The sequence below is a fragment of the Puma concolor genome, chromosome A3, assembly GCF_028749965.1.
Source record: "Puma concolor isolate L17-30 chromosome A3, mPumCon1.1.hap2, whole genome shotgun sequence".
NCBI classification, from domain to species: Eukaryota; Metazoa; Chordata; class Mammalia; order Carnivora; family Felidae; genus Puma; species Puma concolor.
In genome coordinates, this window is record NC_141669.1 from 35,022,916 (window position 1) to 35,050,581 (window position 27,666).

At 35.9% G+C, this 27,666-nt stretch overlaps 1 protein-coding gene across 8 annotated transcripts in view; it reads left to right on the top strand.

The window, feature by feature from the left end:
* Positions 1-27,666, top strand: part of EML4 (EMAP like 4) — a 164,850-nt gene that overhangs the window by 41,172 nt on the left and 96,012 nt on the right. For 2 of the 8 annotated variants that reach the window (XM_025927395.2, XM_086700468.1), the window contains exon 1: positions 19,463-19,971. The exons of 1 other annotated variant lie outside the window; for it this stretch is intronic. In XM_025927395.2, the coding sequence (XP_025783180.1) occupies positions 19,905-19,971 (67 nt within the window). In that variant the 5' untranslated portion in view covers positions 19,463-19,904. Of the gene's footprint in view, positions 1-19,457; positions 19,972-27,666 lie in introns of those variants that run through there. 5 more of the 8 variants (XM_086700466.1, XM_086700467.1, XM_086700462.1 and 2 more) reach the window with 5 other exon arrangements.

Sequence of the window (27,666 nt, forward strand, 5' to 3'; positions counted from 1 at the left end):
TAGAGACATTGAAATCTTTATCTTTCCAAGGAGGTTTCTCATTGAAACAATGAAATTTAAGTTGTATAACTTTGTTCCTAATACCTTAGTAATGTGTTGCCAGTGTTCTGACTAGGGTAAGACTTACCCTTTCCCCTGGTGGGTGATATAAACAGACTGGCAGCAAACAGTAATTATTTTCTTCCCAGACATACAGTAACCCACTTAAAAATGGTATGTAAACATACATAATGGCTTTCCTTAGTTATCATGGTACTTGACTACTTTGGGGCTTTTTTGATCATCTATTAAGATTGTAATGTTTTGTTGTGGTTTTAATTTCTTAATGAAAAATTTTAATTTATTGCATATTTTGTTTACAGAGTAATATATGGTGTTTGAAAATTGTAGTAGTATATATTTAAAGTCACTTTTAATGAATTAAATACTATATTTCCAAATTTACCTTTCAATAACCATTTATAATTTTTATATAACTACTTCCAGCATTTTAAAGAGAAGGAAGGGAAATATATTAAAATATAGACTCTGCAGTATATATTAAAATATTTACTATATATTTATGCTCTGTATGTTTTATTACAAGAAATCAGAATATTTTATAAATGTTTGAGACTATTGCGGGGGTGGGGGGCATTTTTAGATCTCCTCCCTAATATCTCCTCCCTATAATAAGTCACTGGTAAAGTTTCATCTTAATTTTCTTTCCATTAGAACTTTTTTTCTAAACAGTAACAGATATAGTGATGTGAAGTTGACAGATACATTTACTGTATTTGTATATACCATAGTAAGACAGATTATTATTTTTTTCATTCATTTCTGTGTCTTCATAACAATTTTCAAGTGTTTCTTTTTGGGCAACATCATACCACTGTACTGTTCAGGGTTTGGAAATAGGACAGTGTATCTGCAAGATAACTTTAAAAGTATCTACTAGAGAAAGAGGAGTTGATAGTATTATGTAGTAGTAAAGCACTGGAATAGGAGTTTGGAGCTCTTTTCTAGTCCTGGTGCTGCCTTGTCTTATGTGACCTTGGAAGGCACGTTCTGCATTCTCATTTGGCTTATGTGATCTTCAAGCCACCTTCTATAAATTGTATCATTTTGTGTCATGGTTGTGCTAACAAATGAGCATATTGGAAAATACCATGACTAAAGTGGTGGAATACCTCTTCTTCAGGTGTAAAAATATTAAAATCTTATTTTCCTTCTCCCATCTTAATGTAAACTTTTTAAAAAGTTTATTTATTTTGAGAGAGGGTACAAGCAGGGGATGAGGCAGAAAGCGGGGGGTGGGGGTGGGGGTGTAGGTAAGAGAATCCCAAGCAGGCTCCATGCTGTTAGCATGGATCCTGATGTGAGGCTTGATCCCACACACCATGAGATGATGACCTGAGCCAAAACCAAGAGTCAGACCGCTCTACTGACCGAGCCACCCAGGCACCCTCCCATTTTAATGTAAACTTTTAATTGAAGTACAGCATACGTAAAGAAAGTATACAGATGAAAACACATCACAGATTACAAAACATTACCAGAATTCTAGAAGCCTTTAGTGACTCTAAGTTATTCCTCCTCCTCCCCTAAGGGAAACCATCTTGACATCTAACACTGTAGATTAATTTTGACTGTTTTTGAAATCATTCCATATGGCTCTTGTGTCTGGCTTCTTTTGCTCAGCATTATATTTGCAAGATTTTTAGAGCTGTAGTTTGTTCATTTCCATTGCTATATGAAATTCCTTTGTATAAATACATAATTGATTTATCTGGTCTCCTGTTAGACTTATCATAAAAGAAAAAAAAAGATAAATTGAACTACATTAAAGTTAAGAAATTGTGGTAGCTTTTTAATCTCCAGGAAATTGAATCTTTCCTATTTATACTTTTATATACAAATGGGTGCTTCAGTTTAGTCAAAGTAGCCTAATGACTCACTTTTCTCTTGCTGCCTTTACTGGAAGAAAGGAATAGTTTGATCATTTTAATAGCATGCAGAAATTCTAGAAACATACATATAAAGGAAATAGAAGATTAATAAGGGCAGTAATTTAATACCTTCTAAATTTTTAGTTCTAGGACAGATGTAAAAATTAGTTTTAATTCTTACAACTAGTTAGAAGGTGTTTTTGCCTTTTCTTAAAACTAGTATATATTTAGGGGTATTGATGACTGTTGTTATTTAGGTGTGCCAATTTAAGGTTGTCTCACACAATTATAATTTATAAGCTGAATACAGGATTTTTTAAATATTTACTCCATCAGCGTTTATCAAGTGTCTATTGTGTGTGTAGTCCTAGAACTTTGGTTTTTTGCCTGTATCAAGTATTGTGTTAAGTGATAGGTAATACCCAAGTTTGTGATCCCTAAAAATTTTCCCACCAAGTAAATGAAAACCAAACTTTAGAGGCTTATAACATTTTCTCATTTAGATTCAGTTCATTCTATACTAACTCTTTAATAAGGCAACAACTTAGGAGGGAGTTGCAGATCATTAACAATGTCAGGCAATAGATTCAGTATGAATTTAAATAGCAAAAATTATATCTAACACTTCTATAAATAGCACACAAAACGTAAAACAGTAATGCTTTAAGAAATGGTCTTAAACTTTAATGGGTGTTTGATATAATGTGTATTACTTGTTGCTTAGCTGAGTTTTTAATATACACTGGAGTTTGTGTATTTGAATAGCTAGGCAGAGATAATTCCTATTTAGCCTTTTCTTTTATCTTTTTAACCTTTCCTCCTAAGCCAGAGTTTAGAGTTCTTTTTTATTTTTCAGTTCATTGAGAATGGATCAGTTTATAAAATGAAGGATTTGGACTAAATAATTATTGTTTAAGGTGCCTTATTTATCTATTCTGGTTTTTTAAAAATCCTCAAAATTTAGTGGCTTAAAACAACAATCATATTATATTTCACATTAATGTGGGTCAGAAATTTGGGCAGAGCTTAATCAGGCAGTTCTTCTCCATTGAGGTCACTTGGTGATACTCAACTGGAAGGTCAGACAGTTTTATTTACATGTCTGGATGGCTGGCAGGCTGGGCTTAGCTAGGACTGTCAAACTAAGCACCTATAGGTGGCCTCTCCAGCATGGTGGTTTAGAGTCATCAGACTTATTAAATGGCATCTCAGTACTTTTAAAGAAAGAAACCACCAGAATTTTAGAATCTGCAAGACTTACTATTTAGTCTTGGAAGTTATGCAGCTGCTCTTGGTCAAAAGCAAGTCACAGAGCCAGCCCAAATTCAAAGGACAGGGCTCCCCAAGGGCATGATTACTGCAGGGGGAGGGGAGTCAACTTTGAAGACTCGCCATGCTACATGATCTAAGAATCTGTAACTTCAAATAGTATATATAAAAATTAATTTTTTTTAACAGAATGGTATTCAAATCATATATTCAAGCTGATTTTCATAAAACTCTGCTACTATAATATTTTTATTTCCCTACAAAACTTCCAGAGTACTCTGCAATTTATGTTTTCCCGTAGAAGTGTCTACCTCAGATAGTTTTTCTGTTTTATTATGAAAAACATTTAATATACAGAAAAGAAGAAAGAATTTACAGTGAACACATATTTATCCACCACTTAGATTCTGTAATTAACATTTTGCTATAATTGGGTTTTCCCATTTGCTATAATTGGGTTTATCCATCATCAGTGTCTTATTTTCTGATAAACTTTAAGTTGCAGGTAATCAGATACAGATTTAAATTAATTTTCTTTCTGATCCTTTTACCTTAAAGGATAGTCAGAAAATGTAAAGAATCCCTATTAGTATATCTTATCTGAGAAGTTCCCTGCATGGACCTTTTCAACTTGCTTTATATAATGTCACCTATCCAGTCACACTTTGGTTTAGTTTTTCACAACTCTTCCTTTTTAAATATTTTTTAATGGTTTATTTTTGAGAGAGAGAGAGACAGAATGTGAGCAGGGGAGGGGCAGAGAGCGAGGAAGACACTGAATCTGAAGTAGGCTCCAGGCTCCAAACTGTCAGCAAAGAGCCCAACGCAGGGCTTGAACCCATGAACCATGAGATCATGACCTGAGCCTAAGTTGGACACTTTACAAGACTGAGCCACTCAGGCGCCCCCCCCCTTTTCTTTAATATTTATTTATTTTTGAGAGAGACAGAGTGTGAGTGGGCTAGGGGCAGAGAGAGAGGGAGACATAGAATCCAAAGCAGGCTCCAGGCTCTGAGCTGTCAGCACAGAGCCACACGTGGGACTCAAACTCACGGACTGCGAGATTATGACCTGAGCCGAAGTCAGATGCCCAACTGACTGAACCACCCAGGTGCCCCAGTTTTCACAACTCTTACTCCTAATAGTCTCACTAAGATCTTCAGAGGAAAAAGAGAATTTTTTTTTTTTTTTTGGTAATTATAAAAACAGTCATCCACAACCCCAGCATAAGCACAACTATTAATATATTTCCTGTTATTTTTTATTTCATATATTTTTGCAATAATTGCTAGTGTATATAGTTTAAAAATCTTTTTTAAAACATGTGAAGTGTTCAGATTATTATATAATAGCCTGATAATTAATGAGTATTTGATATTTAATTGAATGACAGGACCACTGTTTTTAACCATGGGCAAGTAAGTTGCTTCCCAATTGAGGAAAGCTATTGAACCCAGTCACATGTTATTGCTTATTGCCTGAAATTGGTTATGTGTAAAGTTCATTACCCCATCCCTCTGATTCACACAACCTTAAGAGTTAAAACTGCAGAGAAAGAAGTTGAAAGGAATAAAGATTGACTTTAGTTCTGTATCAGGAACAGATTAGGAAGTTAGGGAAAAAGTTACATTCAATTGTGATGAAACATTTTTGTTAAGTAAATTTTCATTTTTTACCAGTATTTTGACAGATATTCTCAGAGTTGAGTTGAGTAAACTTCCTATTTAAAGTTTACCTACAAGTTTAAGCATATTAGAAACCTTTGATGTCGGGGCGCCTGGGTGGCGCAGTCGGTTAAGCATCCGACTTCAGCCAGGTCACGATCTCGCGGTCCGTGAGTTCGAGCCCCGCATCAGGCTCTGGGCTGATGGCTCAGAGCCTGGAGCCTGTTTCTGATTCTGTGTCTCCCTCTCTCTCTGCCCCTCCCCCGTTCATGCTCTGTCTCTCTCTGTCCCAAAAATAAATAAACGTTGAAAAAAAAATTAAAAAAAAAAAAGAAACCTTTGATGTCAAGTAGAAAGACTAGATATGTGTGTTATATATTTACTCTGATTTTTATTCCTCTTTGCTGTGTAACTCCTTTGGATTCTAAAAAGCAGTAGCCAGTGCACTACCACTTGCTAATATAATGTATACTTACATAAGTGGTGGTTGCAAATTTTTCTCTTAGCTGGAGCATAATTAGCTGGTCAAACAAATTGAATTCTCTAATTGTAGGGATACAGAGTCTTACAGAAGATAGTTTTTGAGTCCTACAGTAATAGAGAATTATACTGAATCCATCAAGGCAGTTAGTTGAGTCTCTTGTTTTATTAATAGAGTTTTCAGAGAAAGCAGTTCTTGATTGTCAAGATTCATTCTTCCTAGAATTAACCTTTATTGTAGAAAAAAAAATCCCATCTAGCCTACATTCTTCATGTTGTATAGTGAGTATATTTCATCTTGTTTGGCCTCTGTGGAAACAGATGGTTACTATTTTTCATATAGTAACTTTAGATACCTGAAACCTAACATTTATCTTTTAGGCTTTACTGTGCTTGAATTAAGTTATTTACATAATACAGACCTAAACAGAGCTTTCTGCCCATGAAAAAGATGCACTCTGGGGATTCTTAAAATACGCTTCTGGACATTTGGTCATGTTTGTGTGTGCATATATTCATGGTCTTAATGAGCACTTAGGTAACTTGAACTACATTGCTTGATTGCTACATTGGTGGGAGCATATGTCCAAGTATCAGCTCTATCAACAAATATTATAGCAAAATGAATGCAGAAAAAATGATCTGGGCTTGATCTGACTTTTGAAAATGTAGATTTACTTTGGGGAAGACGTGAGGAATTTGATCTGGGCTCTATTCATCCGATTTTTGGAAAATTCCTAGAATGTTAAGTTGATCCTGGGATGATTTTATGGGTTTGAGCCAGATCTGGGGAGATCCAGATTGTATCATCCTCTTGCAGAGTGGGCTTTAGGATATCCCATGTATTCTACACTTAAGAATTACTACTTGTATCTCTCATTTATGTGGATCCTCCTGAGTTGATCTGAAGAGAATAGAAGGGTACGGGAAAGGAGATTTAAGTTTGTCATATCATATTTACTTGGTGTCAGCCTCTCACACTTGTTTCCTGTCTAAATAGCATAATAAAACTCCATACTAGAAGTATATGGGTGCTCTTTTAAATTTTGAGGATGCTTTACTTTGACAATAAGAATATTTGAGTTTTGGATTTCAACCAGTAGAATGGTAATGGTTTTGCCTTTGTTTTTTTCAGTCAATGAAAACTTAAAAAAAAAAAAACTCAAAAACCTTTAATATAGGTATAATGCAATTGGGTAATGTTTGTATGTATTTTCCTAAAAATTACCTGAGACACAACGTTTAAATGATCAGTGACATCATTTAAACAGTGATGGCTCTTGTCAATAAGGAACTCACAGTGAATTAGGTGAATTCTGAAGCCAAGAAGTTTAGTTGTAGATCTTGAATTGATTAATTACAGCAGCAACCCCATTTGTTGAAGAGATCATTTTCATAAGGAAATAGATGAAAAGCTTTTCAAAAGGCTTCCTTTATAAATTTCCAAGTTCTGCAAATCTTTAACTTAGTTTTTTTTTAAATAATTTTTTTAAATGTTTTTATTTAGTTTAGAGAGAGAGCAGGGGAGGGGGGGAGGATGGGGGTGGGAGTGTGACAGAGGATCCACAGCGCGCTCTGTGCTGACAGCAGAGAGCCGAAATGGGACTCAAACTCACGAGCAGTGATATCATGACCTGAATGAAGTCAGACACTTAACCAACTGAGCCACCCAGGCATCCCTAACTTGCTTTAGTTTTTATCTTTGATTTTTCTTTTAGTTTTCCCAAATTAAAAAATAACAGATTTCATGTAACATAAAGTTTTTTTAAAAATCAAATCTGTGTTTATGTGTTTGGATTTCTGCTGTTTTGGTACAGGAGCATTTTAAACTTCTTTGTGGCCAGGGATAGACTGCTTCGTAATTTCTATTATAAAAAGAGTTTAGAGGTGGCAGTTTGTGTGTATGTGGGCGGGGGGGGGGGGGGGGTGCGGCGGGGCGGTGGTGAGGGATGTCATGAAAATGTTTTGAAGCTTCTTTTGAATAGTCATTTTATTTTCACTCATACTGTATGTTATAGATCATTCAAATCATCAGAGTTCTATAAAAATGACCTTATTTACATATAATGCACATGTCACCCGTATAACTGAAAAAGTATCAGTTGTCCATATCAAATACATAGTTTGCCATATTTATGTTGCCACTGCCTTGTTTACGCTACCATTACCTCTAACCTGAACAGGTCTCACAACTTCTTATCTGTTGCTTCGTTCTAGTCTTATCTTTCAAGCAGTTTCTTTGCCTTAAATCCATCCTCCACGTAACCACCAGGGGATGAGCTGCTTAAATTGCAAATTTGATCTGGCCACTCCCTGGCTGCCCTCCAAGACAGTATTCTTCAGAGTGAAGTGTGTAAAATGATTTATTGCTGATGCGGGGAAAAAAATATTAGAATTTTTGTATTTACTTTTAGACCTAAGATAGAGGAAAGAAATTAAGCCATACCAATATCTGATAGGACGATTCACATGCTTCGTCAGTCTGTCAGTTTGTCCTCTGTCACCTAAGGAGGAGTGGGAGTCCCACGCAGGAATTTACAGTGGAGCTCTCTCCCATTCGCTCTCCGTGTGTTGCATCATATTGCCATTTACTTGTACTTTGTTAAGTATGTTTATGTATTATCTGATTCTCATAAAATAGATAAGTGTCTTAAAAAAGATTTCTTTGAAGAAACGAGAGATTTAAGAGATGTCAATAAGCAGAGGAGAAGAAGAAAATGGCACAGACCATTTTATATTTTTGTTCAAGTTGTTTTTCAGACACATTATAGGTTTAAAATTAGTGATCCAGGGGCGCCTGGGTGGCGCAGTCGGTTAAGCGTCCGACTTCAGCCAGGTCACGATCTCGCGGTCCGTGAGTTCGAGCCCCGCGTCAGGCTCGGGGCTGATGGCTCGGAGCCTGGAGCCTGTTTCCGATTCTGTGTCTCCCTCTCTCTCTGCCCCTCCCCCGTTCATGCTCTGTCTCTCTCTGTCCAAAAATAAATAAATGTTGAAAAAAAAAATTAAAAAAAAAAAATTAGTGATCCAGTCAGGTTTGATAAGAAGTCATCTCTCCAAAGTCAAAATTACTCAGGTGACTTGTTTGAAATATGTTTGATTCTTTCCCTAAATATATATATTGTGCCTTAAAATATTAGCTAATGATAGAAAAAGCAAAAAGTAGTTGGTCAGGTCTTAATATTCACCACTCTAGGCCTGCATAAAATTTAAATATTATAAGCATCTTGGTGATTAAGTCCAACTGGGAAAATAAGGCAATGTTTGTGAAAGTAATAAAAAGTTATAACATCAAGATTAAAATACTTCCTTCACTTGAAAGAAATAAAAATGCTATTTTCCAGCACACATACATACACCAAACTCTAATGAAAGTATGAAACTGATGCTGTAATTAGCAGGACATCTAAGATGCTTATTTTTATCCATACTTTCCAGATTTCTATTTTTTATATGTTTTATAATGTTCATAACATATTAGCAGAGTAATACATGTATAAAGAATTTACATATATTGAGGGTGTGAGCTCCACATTTAAAAACCTTTTATTGACACTTAATACATGTAATCATAATCCAGGTAAAAAGAAAGAGAGCATACCCAATACCCCAGAAGACCCTACACCTTTCCTCTTCTCCCAATTATTACCCCCCCCCCCCCAATATCTCCAAAAATAACTGCTATCTTAATTTTTGACAATATTGTGTAGTTTTACCTGGCTTATGTAAGTGGAATCTTAAAACATACACTCTTTTGTGTTTGGTTTCTTTTGCTCAGTACTGTTTGAGAGTCAGTCATGTTGTGTAGCTGTGGTTCGTTCAGCATCCTTGCTGAATGATACTGTGTTATATGAATATGCCACAGTTTATTTGTCTGTTCTAATATTGATGGATTTGATTTGTTTCCAGTGTCTGACTGTTACAGATAATACTGCTCTGATTCCTGTACATATTTTTTGGTACACATATTTCTGTTGAGTATAATCCTAGGATTGGAATGCTGAGTTGTAGGGAATGTGTTTATCCCACTTTAATAGTGATGCCAAATAGTTTTCCATACTGGCTGTACTAGTATATAGTTCCATCAGCAGTTCTAAGAGTTTGCGTTGTTCTACATCTTCACCAACACTAGGTATTGTTAGTCTTTTTAATTTAAGCCACCCAATGAGTGTGTAGTGGTATTTTATTATGGTTTCAAATTGCGTTTTCTTGAATACCAATAAGGTTGAGCATCTTTTCACATATTTATTGGCCAATTGGATGTCCTCTTTTTTAAAGTTCCTGTTCAACTCTTTTATTCATTTTTGTATCGGACAACTGTCTTTTTCTGGTTGATTTATAAGTATTCCCTGTGTATTCAGGATATGAGCCCTTTGTCAGTTATGTTCCAACTGCTTTCTCCTATTCTGGCGTGCCCTTTCACTTTTAATAGTGTCTTTTTATAATGGACAGTCTCAGTTTTAAGGTTGGTCCCGATATTAATCTTTTCCCTTACCAATAGTGATTTCCGTATCTGTTTAACTGTCTTCTGAAAGCTTTATTGTTTTGTCTTTCACAGTTAGATCTGGAATTGACTTTTGTATATGCTCTGAGGTAAGGGTCAAGTTTTATTCCCTCCCCTCCCCCATATGCAGATCCACCTGACCCAGCATTATTTATTGGCATGGATCTTGTTTCCCTAGCTCTCCAAAGTACTGCCTTTGGTCTGTATATGAGTGTGCTTAATTTTGGAGTCTCTTTTCAGTTCTATGGGTTTATTTGTCTACCTTTGTCTTAATTACTGTAGTTTCATAATAAGTCTTGCTATGTAGTAGAGCAAGTGCCCCTACATTTTTCCTTTTGTTCATGAGGGTTTTACTTATTCTTGACTTTTTGCTTTTCTGTGTAAACTTCAGAATAAGCTTATCAAATTCCATCCACAGGAACACATGCGTGCATGAACACACACAAAGTGTTGAAATTTTTTCCATACTGCATTAAATTTCCAAATCAGGGTAAAAGTGGCATGTTTTCATTGAGTCTTCAATCCATGAATTTGGTATATTTATCCAATTATTTAGGTATTTAATTTCTCTCAACATTTGCTAGTTTTATGTGCAGAAGTCTTGAACGTCATTTTATTATTTTTATTACTAGGTATTTTTTTAGTATTCCTGTAAATGATATTCTTTAAAGCCACTGTTTTTCTGTTTGTTTCTAGGATAGAGGAATATAGTTGATTTTGTGTATTGACCTGTATCCATCAACCTTGCTAAGCTCACTATTAATTCTAATCAGCTGTCTATATATTTTTGGTATTTTTATATACATAATCATGTTGTCTGTGAATGATAGTTTTATTCTTTTCTAATGTCTAATTTATTTCTCTTGTCTTACTGAACTGAGTAGGACTGCAGTATAAAAGAGAAGTGGTGAGAGTAGGTATCCTTGTTTATTTTCCCTATCTCAAAAGGAAAGCTTTCAGTATTTCCAACATTAAATATGATGGTGTCATTTTTTAATTTTTGTTGTTTGCCTGTTGCACTTACTATGGCTGCATAATCAATTAAAAATTTAATGGCATATGGGGTGCCTGGGTGGCTCAGTTGGTTAAGCATCCGACTCTTAATTTCGACTCAGGTCATGATCTCATGGTTCATGAGATGTAGCCCCACATTGGGCTCTGTGCTGATAGCACAGAACCTGCTTGGGATACTCTGTTTCCCTCCCCCCCCCCCCCCCAAATAGATAAACACACATTTAAGAAAAGAAGTTTTAAGTATATTTTGAGAGAGAAAGCACAGGTGGGTGGAGGGGCAGAGAGAGAAGAAGAGAGAGCAAAAGAGAATTCCAAGCAGACACTGCACTGTCAGCATGGAGCCTGACATGGGGCTCAAACCCAGAAACCACGAGATCATGACCTGAGCTGAAGTCCTACACTCAACCAACGGAGCCACCCAGGCACCCCTCATTTAAGAAAATTTTAATGGCCTATGGGGTGTATGGGTGGCTGGGTTGGTTGAGCCCCACAGAGGGCTTGCTACTGTTGGATCCCCTCTCTCTGCCCCTCCCCCGCTTGCACTGTCTCAAAAAATAAACATTAAAAAAAATTTTAATAGCATAGAGCAACCATTTATTATGATCATTGTTTTTGTGGATTAGGAATTTAAGTAGGGCACACCATGGAAGGCTTATCTCTATTCTGTGTTGTCTGAAGCCTTGGCTGCAAGATGCAAAGGCAGAGGGAGAGAGGAACCATCTGAAGACTCATTTACTCATATGTCTGATTGTTGATGCTGGCTCTTTGCAGGGAGCCTCCTTTCCTCTCCACCTGTGGAGAGGTGGTCTCCGCCATGTGGCCTAGTGTGAGCTTCTTCACAGCATGGTGGTTGGTTTCTCCTAAAGCAAACATTCCCAAACAAGAGAAAAGAAGCTGTATCCTTTTTACAGCCTAGTCTCAGAAGTCATATAAGCATTACTTTTGCTATACTCTGATTGGAGCAGTCACAAGCCCCTAACCAGATGCAAGAGAAAGGGAGCACAGACCCTGCTTTTTGCTGAAAGGAATGTCTGTCCGTCATAGTATAAGAACACATCTGTGTTTATGTATGCATGTATCCAGCTAGTGCAAGAGAGAAATGCAGAAAATATGATCTGCTAGAATGCCTTTGTTATCAGACTAAGGATGTTCCCTTCTATTCATAGTATTTAATGTTTTTGTTTTGACAGATTTTAAATTTCATGAAATGCCTTTTGTTTGAAATTAATGATTTTTTTCTGTTAATGTAAGTTTCTTCAATAAAGTCAACTTGGTTGTGATTTATTATCTTTTTTATATGTTACTGCTTTTGGTTTGCTAATTCTTTTTTAGGATTTTTGCATCTTTGAAAGTTCTTTGAGAGGACCACATCTTAATCTACATCACTTTTATATCCTACCATATACCTAATAAAGTGTTGGACATATGGTAAAAGCTTAGAAAATAACTTTTTTTCCTGTCTCTCAGTTCCTTATTCAACAATATCAAATCCTTGGGATACAATGTGTTGGTGATTTTATTAAAAAATATTCTTTATGTGGAAATAGGAGAGGTTTTCTGAAAATGTAAACCTATCTGCCCTCACCTAGAAGTCTGAGTAGTCTTTTCTGTATCATATCTACCAGCTTGAGAACCTTCACTATACATAAGCAAAGATTGTGCAGCAAGAAGGACAATAAAATGCCGGATTCTCTAATTTGGCACTAAACAAAAATTTAAAGTTATTTTGCTTATTGTCTCCTTCTTATTCTCTTTCTGTAGCCATGGAGAAATAAAGTCATAAAATTAATACACTGCCAATTCTGATTATGGAGGCCGGTCTCAGCCTTATTAATAAAATTTACTTTGTCAGTAAAACTGATTCCTGTCTTAGAAGAGATACTTTAAAAATTATGTATTTGTAAATTATAAATATGTACTTGCACATTTTAACAAATCAAACTTTGTACAAGATAACCCTTGTTAATAGTTTAGTTTGTATCCTTCTGTGGTAGAGGTAGACAAAATATGGCCCTCGTGCCAAATCCACTGTATCTGTACATCCTGTGAGCCAAGAGTGTGTTTTTATATTTTTAAATGGTTGAAAAAAATCAAAAGAATATTTCATGACCCATGAAAGTTATATGAGATTCTAACTTCAGTGTCTATTAAGTTTTATTGGAACATAGCCAAGCTCGTTTGTAGACATGTTGCTACAATAGAGTGCAATAGTTGGGACAGAGTTCTTTTGATATTGCAAAGCCTAAAATATTTACTCTTTGGTCCTTTACAGAAAAAGTTTGCTGACCCCTGTTCTACATGAACAGGTTTTGTTGTTTGTTTCAAAAACAGGACATAAAATAACACTGTGTGTACAATGGCTGTGCATTATCTGTTGCTTACTGGCAACTAGCTTTTTTCACTTAATGTATCTCCCATGGATAACCTTCACACCACATTGATAGACATATGATACATTCTTTTAATAGTGTATAATATTTCATATTTAGGAGCCATTTCGTTCACCTGTTCTCATTTTGATAGACCTTTAAGTCTTGTTTATATAGTCCCTTCTCTCCTTACTACATACATTGTTGGATCAAAGAGTATGTGTGTAATTTTAAATAGCTATTACCAGATTACTTTTAAGAAAGTTTGTAGCAGTTCACAAATGTACCAGTACAACTGCCTGTGTCCTAACATCCTAGCTACTGTTTGCTCTCATATTTTTATTTAGCCCATAGGAACAGTAAAAATTGTTTTTAATTTTCTGTCCTGCTGACTGAAGAGGCTAAGTCATTTGTAATTGTAAAGACATGCTTTCAGCAGTGTAAAGTTTAATCATCTCAACAATTTGTTTTCTTTTTGCTTTTGAACAGATCTTAAATGCCAGCAGTCACAACTGAAGATTTTACTCTAGCCAATTATCTTTCCTCTCCTTGCTTATAGGAAGTAACCATTTTTTTTTTTTTTTTAAGTCTGCACCTATTCCTATTACAAGAGTACTATGTGAGAGATTTGGTCCTACTTAGCCCATATCTCTCACAGTATGTGAAAAAATCCTAAAACACATGTAAATAAGATCTTTGGTTACAAAGGTCATTACATTTTTATTCTTTGGACAATTGAGTAAATACAGATTAATAGTTTATTAAGCAATGCTGGCTCTAGGCTACATTATGAAAAAGGTGAAATTGTCCTTACAACTCCACCTTTTCTCTTCTCCCTCATTTGTACCCTTATTTAGGTTATTCTTTTAGGTGATCTGCCCTTTTCAGATACACAGTTATGCCCCAGTTGTCTTCTGCCATCATTTATACTTTTGGGAAAATTTAAATTCTACTTAAGACTTCTAAGTGAATTTACATTTTAAATTATGAAAGTTTTTGTTGCTTATTAAATGAGGAGTTTGCTGTTGTTTTGGCAACAGCTTGTTTGAGATACAATTCATATACCATACAGTTCACACATTTAAAATACTCAATTCAGTTGTTTTTAGTATATTCATAGGGTTGTGTAACTTGTACCACTATCAGTTCTAGACTGCTCTCAACACCCAGAGAAGAAAGTCTGTATTCTTTAGCAGTTGCTCTCCATTCCTCCTGCAGACCCTAGGTAACCACTAATCTACTTTCTGTTACACATTTGCCCCTTGTGGACATCTCCTATAAATGGAATCATATAATAAGTCGTCTTTGTGACTGGCATCTTTCTTTAACTTAGCATGTTTTCCTGATGCATCCATATTGTAATATGTATCAGTACCCCATTCCTTTCTATAGTTGAATAATCCATTGTTTGGATATACCACATGAATGATACCCATTATTTGATGCACATTTGGGTTATTCTGCTTTTTGACTCTCATACATAATGCTGCTGTGAACATTCATGTGTAAGTTTTTACGTAGACATGTTTTCATTTCTCTTAGGTGTATACCTAGGAGAGAATTGCTGGGTCTTATAGTAATCTATGTTTAACTTTTGGAAGAACTGCCAGAATATTTTCCAAAGTGGTTGTACCATTTACATTCTCACCAGCATTGTGTCTGGTTTATTTTATTTAGCATAATATTTTCAAGACTCACCCATATTGTAGCATGTGTCCGCATTTTGTTTTTTAAGGTTGGATCATACTCCATTGTATGTATATACACATTTTGTCCATTCATCTGTGGATAGACATTTGGGTGGTTTCCACCTGTTCACTGTTGTGAATGATGTTACTGTTAAACACTGGGGTACAAGTATATGTTTGAGTCCCTGCTTTCAATTCCTGTAAGTGGAATTGCTGGATCACATGTTTAACTTTTTGAGGAACCACCAGGACGTATTATGCAGTGGCTACATAATTTTGCATTTCCACCAGCAACGCACGAGGATTCTTTCTCCACTTGTGGAGAAAGTACTTTCATGTACTTACTGGCAGTTCGTGTATCTTCTTTGGAGAAATGTCTATTCAAGTCCTTGACCTATTTTTGAGACTAGTGTTGCTGGATTGCTCAGTAAGTAGATCTTAATATTTAGTGAATCTTGCTGGATTATTCCTTCAGTGTAGTTTTTTCTTTTTTTTTTTTTTTTTTAATTTTTTTTTTTTTTCAACGTTTATTTATTTTTGGGACAGAGAGAGACAGAGCATGAACAGGGGAGGGGCAGAGAGAGAGAGGGAGACACAGAATCGGAAACAGGCTCCAGGCTCTGAGCCATCAGCCCAGAGCCCGACGCGGGGCTCGAACTCACGGACCGCGAGATCGTGACCTGGCTGAAGTCGGACGCTTAACCGACTGCGCCACCCAGGCGCCCCTTCAGTGTAGTTTTTTAATGTACACTTCTCTTCAAAACATATGGAAGTTCTGATGCCAACATTTAGTGTTGCCAGAATTTACAACTTTTGTTTATTTAATGGATATGAAATAGTAGCCTGTGATTTTAATTTGTATGTTCCTAATTACTAGTAAGGATGATCCATCTTCCCACCTTCCATATAAACAGAAGTTTACCTATTCATCTCTTTCACATTTTTTGATCAGGTTGACGTCTTTTCTTATTGATATATTTACATATTTCTTGTATGATTCCAAATATTTTTTTCCAAATTGTGCCTTTAAATTTTTTTTTCCTTTTTGAAGTAGGAAGAACTGAATTTGAATTTGGGTCCTTAGGAGTTAACATAGGTGCCTGAGAAACTAGTCACTCAATAAAATTTAGGATGAATAAGTATTTTTCAGAAATCTAAAAATCTGTGTTATTTTTTAAAGCAATAATGCTACTTGTTTTTAAAATAGACAAAAGTGTATACTTACAGCTTATATAACATTTTAATATTTAGTACTTAGAATCATATTGTTTGGGTTATATCTGTAAACTTATTATTTAGACGTTCTATTTTGGGGGGGGGGCACCTGGTTGACTCAGTTGGTCAAGCATCTAACCAGCTCAGGTCGTGATCTCGAGGTTCGTGAGATTGAGCTCCACTTTGGGTTCTGTGCTGACCGTGTGACGCCTGCTTGGGATGTCTTTCTTTCTCTCTTTCTCTTAAAATAAATAAACTTTAAAAAATGCTTTAAAAAAAGTTATATTTTTGCCTGATATTTTATAGGTTTACATAGCTCTCCAGTTGCATTGCTTTTCTAAATTTTTCTGAAAATTCTCATCAATATTTTATTTAAATAACTTGTTCCAGAGACCAAACTTTCATCTTTCCCTCCCATTAAAAATCGACTGATTTTCTTTTTTGAGTCTCACTATTTTCTGTATAAATCTATCAGGGCAAGTGTTGTATTACACTTTGTTTACATTTCTTTCTCCCCCACTCATCCATGCTTTTTAGGTTTGGAGACTATCTTATCCAATGAATGGCATATAATTAGAAGTTCATTAAATGTTAATCTGCTAATTCCAATTTAGCTTTTTTTTTTTAAGTGTTTGTTTATTTTTGAGAGACAGAGTGGGGCAGGGGCAGAGAGAGAGGGAAACAGAGAGCCCAAAGCAGGCTCCACACTGACAGCTGAGAGCCTGATGTGGGGCTTGAACTCCCGAACCAAATGACCCGAGTCAAAGTTGGACACTTAACCGACTAAGCCACCCAGGCATCCCCCAGTTTAACATTCTGATGATGAAATGGAATTTGGTGAATAAGTAATTAGTAAAATAATGTAGCATCTCTTTCTGCTGACTTTTCAGAGACTGTTCCCAGTAAATCTTTACTGCTTAGGTGCCTGACCCTGCAGATCTTACTGAACATTGAGAATTTAGTCAATTTAGGTGTGGGTTTACCAGGCCTTTATTTTAGAATCTTAGTAATTATTTTAGTAATAGCTAACATTCATAAGACTTTCACTATTTTGCTGTCATTTTTAAGTGTTTTTTAATGATTTTTATCTAATTAAATTCTCTTTGATTTTATATGTTAGGTACCCTTAGACTCATTTTAAAGATGAAGAAACAGAGGTGTGGAGAAGTTAAGAAACTTGACCAGAGTTATACAATTAGTAAATGGTGAACCAGTTTTTGAATCCAGGTAGTCTAAATTCAGCACTATATTCTTAACCACTGTATGTATACTAAATAAAATTTTGGTTACACATGAACTTTATATTCTAAGAACAATTTTGTTAATAAAAACATACATGGTAGAATATTTTTCTTAAAGCAAGATAGGTACTATATTTTCTGCCAAGGACTGATGATTCACCAGGAGGGGTGGGGGGGGCAGGGAGAAGAGGGAGAGAGAAAATGTGAATGAGTAAGTTTAGGACTAAATACATAAAGAAAGCATCGAGTTTGTCTAAGGAATCAGTAAGGGGAAGAGAGTGGGTTGTTTGTTTTAATGGAGAGATATAGGCATTTTAGCTTATTTACTCATAACAAAAAAATTAGTGAAATAAGTTGTCTGTAGTCCTGGGTTGAGGCCTTTTAGTGCAAAAATATCTAACCTCTTGATTGGGCTAAATCTCTAAAACTGTGACAGCAATAACAAAAATATACTTAATGGGCATATTGTGACAGAGAGAGGGGAAGAAGGGGAAGAAAGGCAGGGAGAGACAGAATCTCAAAGTCCAGGAACAAAAGAGGAAAAGGGGATATTCAGAGAAAGAAGAAGCCAAAAAAGGAAGAAATATTTAGGGCAATGAGAGATAACCTGTCTTTTCTATCAGTCATCGGCTAAAATTGTTTCTTCCAGATCCTTTCCCCAGCCCCATGAAACCTTTCATGTGGGGGTTCTGTTCTTCTAAAGCGACCCCAGTACTCTTCATGTCACTAAGGTAAAAGGGGTCTCTGTCTCGCCCCTTGTTTAGTCCTGTCTTTGCTGCTGATTCTACAGTGTGTCCACAATAAATCAACCAGTGTTTGGAGAGTTACCAGTGCTGATGGTGTTTTCCAGGTGTAGAGGAAAATAAAACGAAATAGCTTCTCCCCTAGAGGACTTTGCAATCTAGTTAGGAATTTAGAATGTAACTTTATTAAAAGATAATTAACAATATCCTGCAATATGATGTGTCAGATGGTATAGACATTCCACACTCAGCTCTCTTTAACCAGCTCTTTTTAGCAGGCAACCTTGTCTCCTACTTTACAGATTAAAAATTTTGGTATAAAAACAAACATCTGTGCCTGCTTTCATCCTCTTTCTTCTTAGATAAAACAGTGTCCCTTTTCAAGGCTCATTCTTTGGGCTGTATTTTCTTTCTTCCTTTCTTTTTAAGTTTTATTTATTTAAGTAATCTCTACACCACGTGTGGGGCTGGAACTCACACCCCCAAGATCAAGAGTCCCATGGTCTTCTGACTGAGCCAGCCAGGAACCCCTGGGCTGTATTTTCTATTTTAGCCCTTCACATCTTCTTTAACTAGAGTTTTCCTGTATGTCCTTTCATATTAGTACACATCACTCTGTTGTTGATTTTTTTCCCCAGACCCTGAAAATATATTTTCCTTCTATCTGGAGCAAAAACCCCATCATCATCCTTCCGCAACATTGTCTCCACCCCTCACCCATTTATTTCCCCCTTCCATCTTCACTACCTCATGGTCACAGTTCAGTGCATTGTAGACTCTTGATTGGGCTCAGGTCATGATCTCCCAGTTTGTGGGATCAAGGTGCTCACAGCTCAGAGTCTGCTTGGGATTCTCTCTCCTCTGCCCCTCCTCTGCCCATGCTCGCTTGCTTGCTCGCTCTGTCTCAAAATAAATAAGCATTAAAAATTGTTTATTACTCGTGCAGTTGTACTATTTTACAGTAATTTGGGAAATTAAGTGAATTAAGAAAAATGACTATTCTCATTGTACATTCATCTCACTTAAGTATAATGCTTATAATGAATCAGCCATGTTAGTTTTAACACTAAAATTTCAAAAATGATTGAAAAGTGATAATGCTTTTAGTTTCTTTAAAGTAACGGTGGATTTTATTTTATTCAAAACAAAAAGGAAAAAAGGAAATGGGATTTGCCCCTTTGCACACACATTCTTAATTTTTTTATTTCCTAGTAGAGGAAAATACTTTGGGGGCTTTAACTGTGTTACTTATAGAAACTGTTGAGTATATTTTGTGTTTCAGTTTCAAAAGGCAAAAACTGAGTTTTGTATTTGAAGCAGTTGCACCTTATGCTTAATCAATTAAAAGAAGATCAGAAAAGTCTGAGGACAACCAAATTATTGTAATGAATATTCATTCATGTGGTGTATTAATTCATGTGTTTCTGCCTATGCCTGGAGTTTAGCCACTCCCCAAAGCAGCCAAAGTTTTTTGTCTGTATCTTTACCCCCTTTTGGCTGCATGCTCTGTTTGCTCTCTCTCCTTCAGTGTCTTTGTCTCTCTTTATAAATAAGTAGAAAACTTTACTTCAGAGAGCAAAGGGACAGGAGAAGAGCTATCTTAAGAAATTTTTATTTGTGCCAACATAGAAGTGCTTTGTGGTAGGCCATCTGGACCGGGAGGATTTCCTCAGAATGTAAAGTATGTCGTGAGATTTAGAGAGCTGGGATTTGCTCTGGAACTATCTGGGAAGGCAGCAGGAAACGTAGACAGAACTGGTTTATATTGCTTGTAACGTAGGTGGCAAGAATGGAAGACAGCTTGCCTGGTCTCGCTTCAGTGTGTGTTTCCTCTACACTTACGAACTTCTGCACTGGTAATGTATCTTTCCTTTCCCGCGAATTCAAAACCTGTCTCACAGACTTTACTCATGACAAAAGAAGTCTGAGGACTGGGAGTGAACCTAGATCCGTTCTCCCCCCCCCCCGCCCCCCTCCTCTCTTTAAATATATGTGTCAGTAATGGCATAAATATTTACTTACATACTTTTACAAATTATTTAAGACTGAACCCACTATGTAAATAAATATAATCCTTTTGTGAGGGCAGAGTGGGCTTTGCTCAACTTGTTCTTTCCCTGCCCCCCACAAAGGATGGCCATTACACTATTCTTGAGGGAAAAAATTAAAACAGCAGCTTTTAATGGAAAATAATTCAAAAATACCTCTCTAAAATAATAGCAAATCATAAATTATGTAATTAAGCTTGATGTTTGCTTCTATGAAGTCTAACCAGAAAATTTCATCAAAAGCAGAATTATCTGTTTTTAATTCTTTTTTTGTTAAATTAAGTAAGAGTGGGGGGGGAGCCATTTTAATTGTGAATTAATCCTGGTGATAGAATAAGTAAAGAAGTAAAGTCTGTCCCTGGGACCAGCCACCATGCTCAGAGTACCGTAGCAAAAATATTTTTCGGGGTGGGTGGGTGGGTGTGTGTGTGTGTGTGTGTTTTGCTTTGTTTTTCTTTTGTTTTTTTACTTAACACAGTTTCTCTTTTATGCTAGTAGATGAATTTTTAGTAAGACTGTATTACAAGGAAAAACACTTAGTTTTAAAAATGGAAAATAAGCAACATTATTTGTGTTATTTCATTGAAGCCAGGAGCCAGTCTTACTTTCATATAATCATATTGCTAACTGGAGGTAATTGATATTGTCATTTACTAGCAAAATAAAATATCCAAGGTTTTAGCAATTTAAATGCCTTACTTAATTAAAACTTTGAGAGAAAAATGTGACTTTTGAAATAGAATATTATGATAAATAGGAAACCTTAATTCCTGCATAAATATAAATATATCTTCCTATGAGCGGCTGTGTTTTTAGAATGTATTTTCTTTGGTTTATTTCCACAAATAAATTTTAGCCGTTGTAGAACACATAGTGCATTACTTCTTGATATAGTCCTTAAGTATTTCTGTCTTTATGCAATATTTGAAGACAACCAATTCCAATTTAGAACAAAACAAAAAAATCATTTAAGTTGCTAAATTCCTTCTGATATGAATTTACTAACGTGGCAAATCATTTGTAATTGCGTTTTGTGTTATAAACAAATAATTTTTAAGACCAGCTCTTCCTTTGAATGTATTGTATTGATTTTTGCGTCTCTTAGCCTGAGAATATTCTTTTTGAGTCTCATTTATATTCATACTTTTTACAGAAATGCTTTCATTGGCCAAAATTGTTTCTTCCAGATCCTCTTCCCAGCCCCATGAAACTTCTCATGAGGGGGTTCTGTTCTTATAAAGCATAAAAATCTATAAATTAACCAAATTTGCATTGAAAATTCTACATCACAGCTTAAATTAACTTTGCTTTTTTTTCTGAGAAAATAATTTAAATTTTATTTACATAGAATTGTGTGTGTGTGCGTGCACGCACGTGCACACAGAAAATTCATTTAAAAGAGTATAAGGCAGCAAAAATCCTCAGAAATCACACTTCTCTGAGACCTACCTCTAGTGTCTCTATATCTGTATGTACATGTATACCTGTAGATATACAGTTCTACACAAAATACACGGTAATTGTTGCCTTGCAAATTTTTTGTCTATATATTTTTTATTTCATAGTATGTGGTCACTCTTAATAAACTTGTTTATGATTATAAATATACATCATCCTTTTTAAGAGTACATAGTATACCATAGTGCAACCATTTAATCAGTTGCCTATTTATAGTCCTTTAAGCTAGTGCCATATTTTTTTCAGCTGTAAACAATGCATGGTATTGTTACTATTTTCTCATGTTTCTTCATCCTTACTAGCTCCTCTAATCTTCCAATTTGCATTGTCTTTCTACCCAGTAAATCCTGCCAGTGCCTTAACATAAGTGTTTTTAACAAGGGGAGATCATAGACTATTTAAAAACATTTTTTAATATTTGTTCTTTGAATGGTATTGTGTACTGAATAATATACTTCTCTGAAATGAACTATTTTTTCCCCCAGAGATTTATAGGTAATAAGGGTCCTACCATTAGCCTCAAACTGTCATAAAAACCATCTTATTTAGTTGTTTTTATGACATAAAACCTCAGAGTTTTTTGGAAGTACAATTCCACTTTTTATCTGTTTTGGAAAATTTAATGTGCAAAGATGGTTCTCCAAAAAATGAAATGAGGAAACCAACTATAATTTACTCATCTCCAAAATTCTTTTTTTTTTTTTATGATACAGATGTTATGTTATCTGTGGATGCCTCCCTATACTAGCCCTTGCCCTCTGTCACCAGAAGTAACTATTGTCACAAATTTTGTGTATATTATTCTCTTTATAGTTTTATTCTAAATAATATGTTACTTATTTTTGTGTTTTTTGAATTTTTATAAAGTTTATCTGACTTGCCTTTTATGCTTATCAGTATATTCCTTGGACTCATACATGATGTTGCATTACCACTCGGTATTATTCTGTTGAATGTTTGTATCACAGTTTATTTACCCATTTTACAGTTGATGAACATTTAGATTTTTTTCCAGTGTTTCTATTTTGAAAAAAATTTTTTTTCAACGTTTTTTATTTATTTTTGGGACAGAGAGAGACAGAGCATGAACGGGGGAGGGGCAGAGAGAGAGGGAGACACAGAATCGGAAACAGGCTGCAGGCTCCGAGCCATCAGCCCAGAGCCTGACGCGGGGCTCGAACTCACGGACCGCGAGATCGTGACCTGGCTGAAGTCTGATGCTTAACCGACTGCGCCACCCAGGCGCCCCTGGTGTTTCTATTTTGAACTATGCTGTTGTGAACATTCTTGAACATGCCTCTTGGTATATGTGTGCAAGAGCAGAGACTGGGAATACCTGATAGATAACCTGTTTTGTAAAGTTTTATTGGAACATAGCCATACCCAATCATTTACATATTTATATATAGCTGTTTTTTGTATTATAAAGGCAGATCTGAGTAATTGCTACAGGGGCTCTATGGTCTGCAAAGCTAAAATATTTATCTAGCTCTTTAACAGAAAACGCTTGCCAGTCCTGCTGTAGGATAGGGTATATACACCTAGAAGTGAACTTGCTGAGTCATAAGATGTGTGCATCTTCAGTTTTACCAGATGATGCCATGGTTGGGTTCCTCCCCTCCTCCCCACAAAGTCATTGAAACAGTTTATATCTCCTAGCAATAATGTATCCCTGGGAACACTTGATATTGTCACACTTTGAATGTTTTGCCAGTTTGGTGAGTATAAAACAGTATTTTATATGGTTTTAATTTTCCTTTCCAAAATTATTATTTATTTTTATTATTTTAAATGCTTATTTTTGAGAGAGAGAGAAAAAACAGTGTAAGTGGGGGAGGGGCAGAGAGAGAGACAGACAGACAGACAGACAGAATCTGAAGCAGGCTCCACGCTCTGAGCTGTTAGCACAGAGCCCGATGCAGGGCTTGAACTCACAAACTGTGAGATCATGACCTGAGCTGATGTTGGACACTCAACCGATTGAGCCACCCAGGTGCCCCTGCTTTCGAAAATTATTAATGAGGTGCTTGAGCCTCATTTCATATGTTCATTGGCCATTTGTTCTTTTTGTGATGCTTAGTCGAGATTTTTACTAATTTTTCTGTTACCAGTTTGCAGGAATTCTTTATTCAGGATAGTAATTCATTACCAGTTATAGGTGTTAAAACTATCTTCTCCCAGTTTGTAAATTGCTTTTTCTCTTTATCGTGTCTTTTAGTGTGCATACATTCTGAATTCTAATGTAGATAAGTATCAGTCTTTACTTTTATGGGTGGTGCTTTCTGTGTCTCATTTAGGAACCTCTCCTTCACTTCCAAAATATGAAGATATTCTCTCTTACTTACTAAAGGTTTTATAATTTTATCTTTAATCCTTTAATTTACTTGGATTTTATTTTTGTGTGTGGTGGAGATAATAACTTCATTATATACTTAATTTTAATGAATTTGTAAATTTTAATTTAACTTGGGAAGTTTAGTCATTATTTACATATTTTTATCAGCTAGAATCTTTTTCTCTTCCTCTGGGCCTCCAGTGACACTAATATTAGGTCCAAGGCTGCTTTTTTTTCCCTCCCTTTCTGTTTAGATTGTATAAATCATATATATAATGCATGTATATATAATATACATTCTAATATAATTTTTTAAATAGAAGAAGTTCTAATTTTAAAGATTATTTTCTTATAAACAAAAAGCTTGGTTATCCAGTATCCCATAATTTAGGAAGTTAGATTGGGAAAGAATGTTGCTATAGACAGCCATAGTTAATCCTAACTGCAAATAGTGAAGCAGAAAAGGTATCAAGAAAGATTAGAAATTTGAAAATGTAATACTTTGAGTTATTTAATTAGAAATATAATAGCCTCTAGTGCATCATTCTGTCACAGTACTTGTAGCACAAAGTAATTAGTATTCTCAATGAAGATTGAGCCATCGAGAAGTGGCTAAATTAGAATTGTATGTCTTAGTCAAGAAGGCAAGAAAGTATTTTACTTTAGAAAGACTTACACAAAATCATTAGCATTGAAAAGGTACTAGAATATATAGGCATGTCTCATTCTGATGTGTTGCTGGATTGCCAACTTTTGGATATTTAGAATAGAATATGTTTATCTCTGCAAAGGTAATGTATTTCTGAATAACTCAGAAGCCAAATTAACTGATTCATTGTAGTAAAAGCATAATGAACAGCTATCATTGTAGTTTTAACACTATAATATTGAATATTGAAGTCTACTAGTTACATATAAATTTGCTTACACCACTAATAAAAGAGACTTATGCCAACAAATAAGAGTAGACTGATAGATAAGAGGTTTATGGACCTCCGTTCTCTCTCCATTCACCTCCCTCAACCCTTCCCCCCCAATGAGTTTAACAACCCTTGAGGATTCATTTGTAGTAACTTTTAAGGCTAGAAACTATCTTGAAAAGGAGCAAAGAAATGAGAGCTTATTGTGGTATAAGGAAAAGGAGCTAATGTATACTTACATTAGGAAAAGGAAGTGTAAAAAGCTCCCAGAAAGTAGATATATTCTATTTACTGAACAGGTATGTCTTGTGAAGGAGAGAGAGTGTGGTGCATTAGATCATGAGAAAAAAATAAGAACAAAGTTTTCAAAATAGAGAAGAGCGATGGATTTTTTAGAGTCATCTCAGGGAGCAATTCTAACCCCAGTTTGCTGTTTGACCAAGAGTAATACACTTGAGTACCTAGAGTCTTAGTTTATTTGCCTATAAAACGGTAGGAGAGAGGGAGAGGGAGAGAGAGAGAGAGAAAGCAAGTGGGGCAGAGAGAGAATCCCAAGCAGGCTCTGTGCTGTCAGCACAGAGCCCCACGTGGGTCTCAAACTGAGATCATGATCTGAGCTGAAATTGAGAGTCGGACGCTTAACCGACTGAGGCACCCAGGCACCCCATATGTTACTTGATCTTAAGCTAAAATGCATTGCTTCTGGAACTTGATTTCTTTTTTTTTTTTTTTAATTTTTTTTTTTTAACGTTTATTTATTTTTGAGACAGAGAGAGACAGAGCATGAACGGGAGAGGGACAAAGAGAGAGGGAGACACAGAATTGGAAGCAGGCTCCAGGCTCTGAGCCATCAGCCCAGAGCCCGACGCGGGGCTTGAACTCACGGACTGCGATATCGTGACCTGAGCTGAAGTCGGACGCCCAACCGACTGAGCCACCCAGGCGCCCCTGGAGCTTGATTTCTTAAAGCAAGTTTGTTCCATGCACAGTGTTCCAATTTTATTAAAAAACATGCTAGGAGGGGCACCTGGGTGGCTCAGTCAGTTAAGCGTCCAACTTCAGCTCAGGTCACCATCTCACGGTCCGTGAGTTCGAGCCCCTCATCGGGCTCCGGGCTGATGGCTCAGAGCCTGGAGCCTGCTTCCGATTCTGTGTCTCCTTCTCTCTCTACCCCTCCCCCCTTTATGCTCTCTCTCTCTCTCTCTCTCTGTCTCAAAAATAAATGTTAAAAAAAAAAAAAAAAAAAAAAATTTAGGGGCGCCTGGGTGGCGCAGTCGGTTGAGCGTCCGACTTCAGCCAGGTCACGATCTCGCGGTCCGTGAGTTCGAGCCCCGCGTCGGGCTCTGGGCGGATGGCTCGGAGCCTGGAGCCTGTTTCCGACTCTGTGTCTCCCTCTCTCTCTGCCCCTCCCCCGTTCATGCTCTGTCTCTCTCTGTCCCAAAAATAAATAAACGTTGAAAAAAAAAAAAAAAAAAAATTTAAAAAAACATGCTAGAATATAAGGCAATTAATGTAAATTTTTACTCATTGATTACAAAGGCTAGAAAAGAGGCTGTGTTAAAGACAACAACGCTTCCTGCCTCAAAATAAGTAAACTTAAAAAAAGATTAACATATTATACATTTTTATGGTGAATTTCAGGTAATATAGAAATACTTAACACTGAAAAGCGAAAATTACTTTTTACTCCTCTCTTTCCAATCTCATTCTCCTAATCAGAAATAACCCAGTCACCAGTTTGATGTGTATCCCTCTAGACTTTTTTTCTATGTGTACAATATATACATATATAAATATGAAGCTTTGTTTTATTTATGTATTTTTAATTTTTTTAATGTTTATTTCTGAGAGAGAGAGAGAGAGAGACACCAAGTGTGAACGGGGGAGGGTCAGAGAGAGAGGACGACACAGAATCCAAAGCAGGCTCCAGGCTCTGAGCTGTCAGTACAGAGCCTGACACAGGGCTCAGACTCACAAACCACAAGATCATGAACTGAGCGGAAATCAAGAGTTGGATGCTTAAGTGACTGAGCCGCCCAGGCGCCCCCAAAATTACCTTTTTCAAACAAAAACATGATTATATCACTCAGTAGTTATAACTCTTTAGTAGCTTTGTGGGAAAAAAAAATACATTTTTTTGGTCCTCCTGTGATTATTGTTAAGAATGTAGCATGAAATACACTAAAGGGGCACTTAAATTGTGAGCCAAGAGTCCTGTGTTTGAGTCTCAGGTATCAAGACTGATTTGGTGACCTTGGGCAAGGCTATTTAACTTCTTGAGCTATTTCCTCAAATATCAAATATAGATAGTGTGAGGAGGGGGATAAGGTAATAATATGAAAGGTACAATATAAACGCAGGACATTGTTAATAGTTAACCTTGTATTTGTTATGCCCTTTGAAAAATTGTCCTTGTGTCTTATCACAGTATCTAGCAGGTCATGGTAGGATTTTTACAAGCTGAACCACCCTTCATTTCACGTTTCACATAATAAAAACCTCAGTCACTAAGAAAAAAAAAGTTTAGAAAAGTTAAATGACTTGACAAAAATGAAAACTAGTACCATGTCAGTAGTAAAATGCTGTATAACCTTGACCTTATAGTCTGATAGTCTTTCCACCAGGCTCTGCTGCCTTCCCAAAATAATTAAGATTATGTATTTATAAAAATCACATAAATATGTTGTGATTGCAATTTAATTATATAACTCATCCTTCATAAATTGAGAACAGTGTAGAATGGCACATCCATATTATTAACTGTCTTCATCAGGACCTTTGGCTTACAAG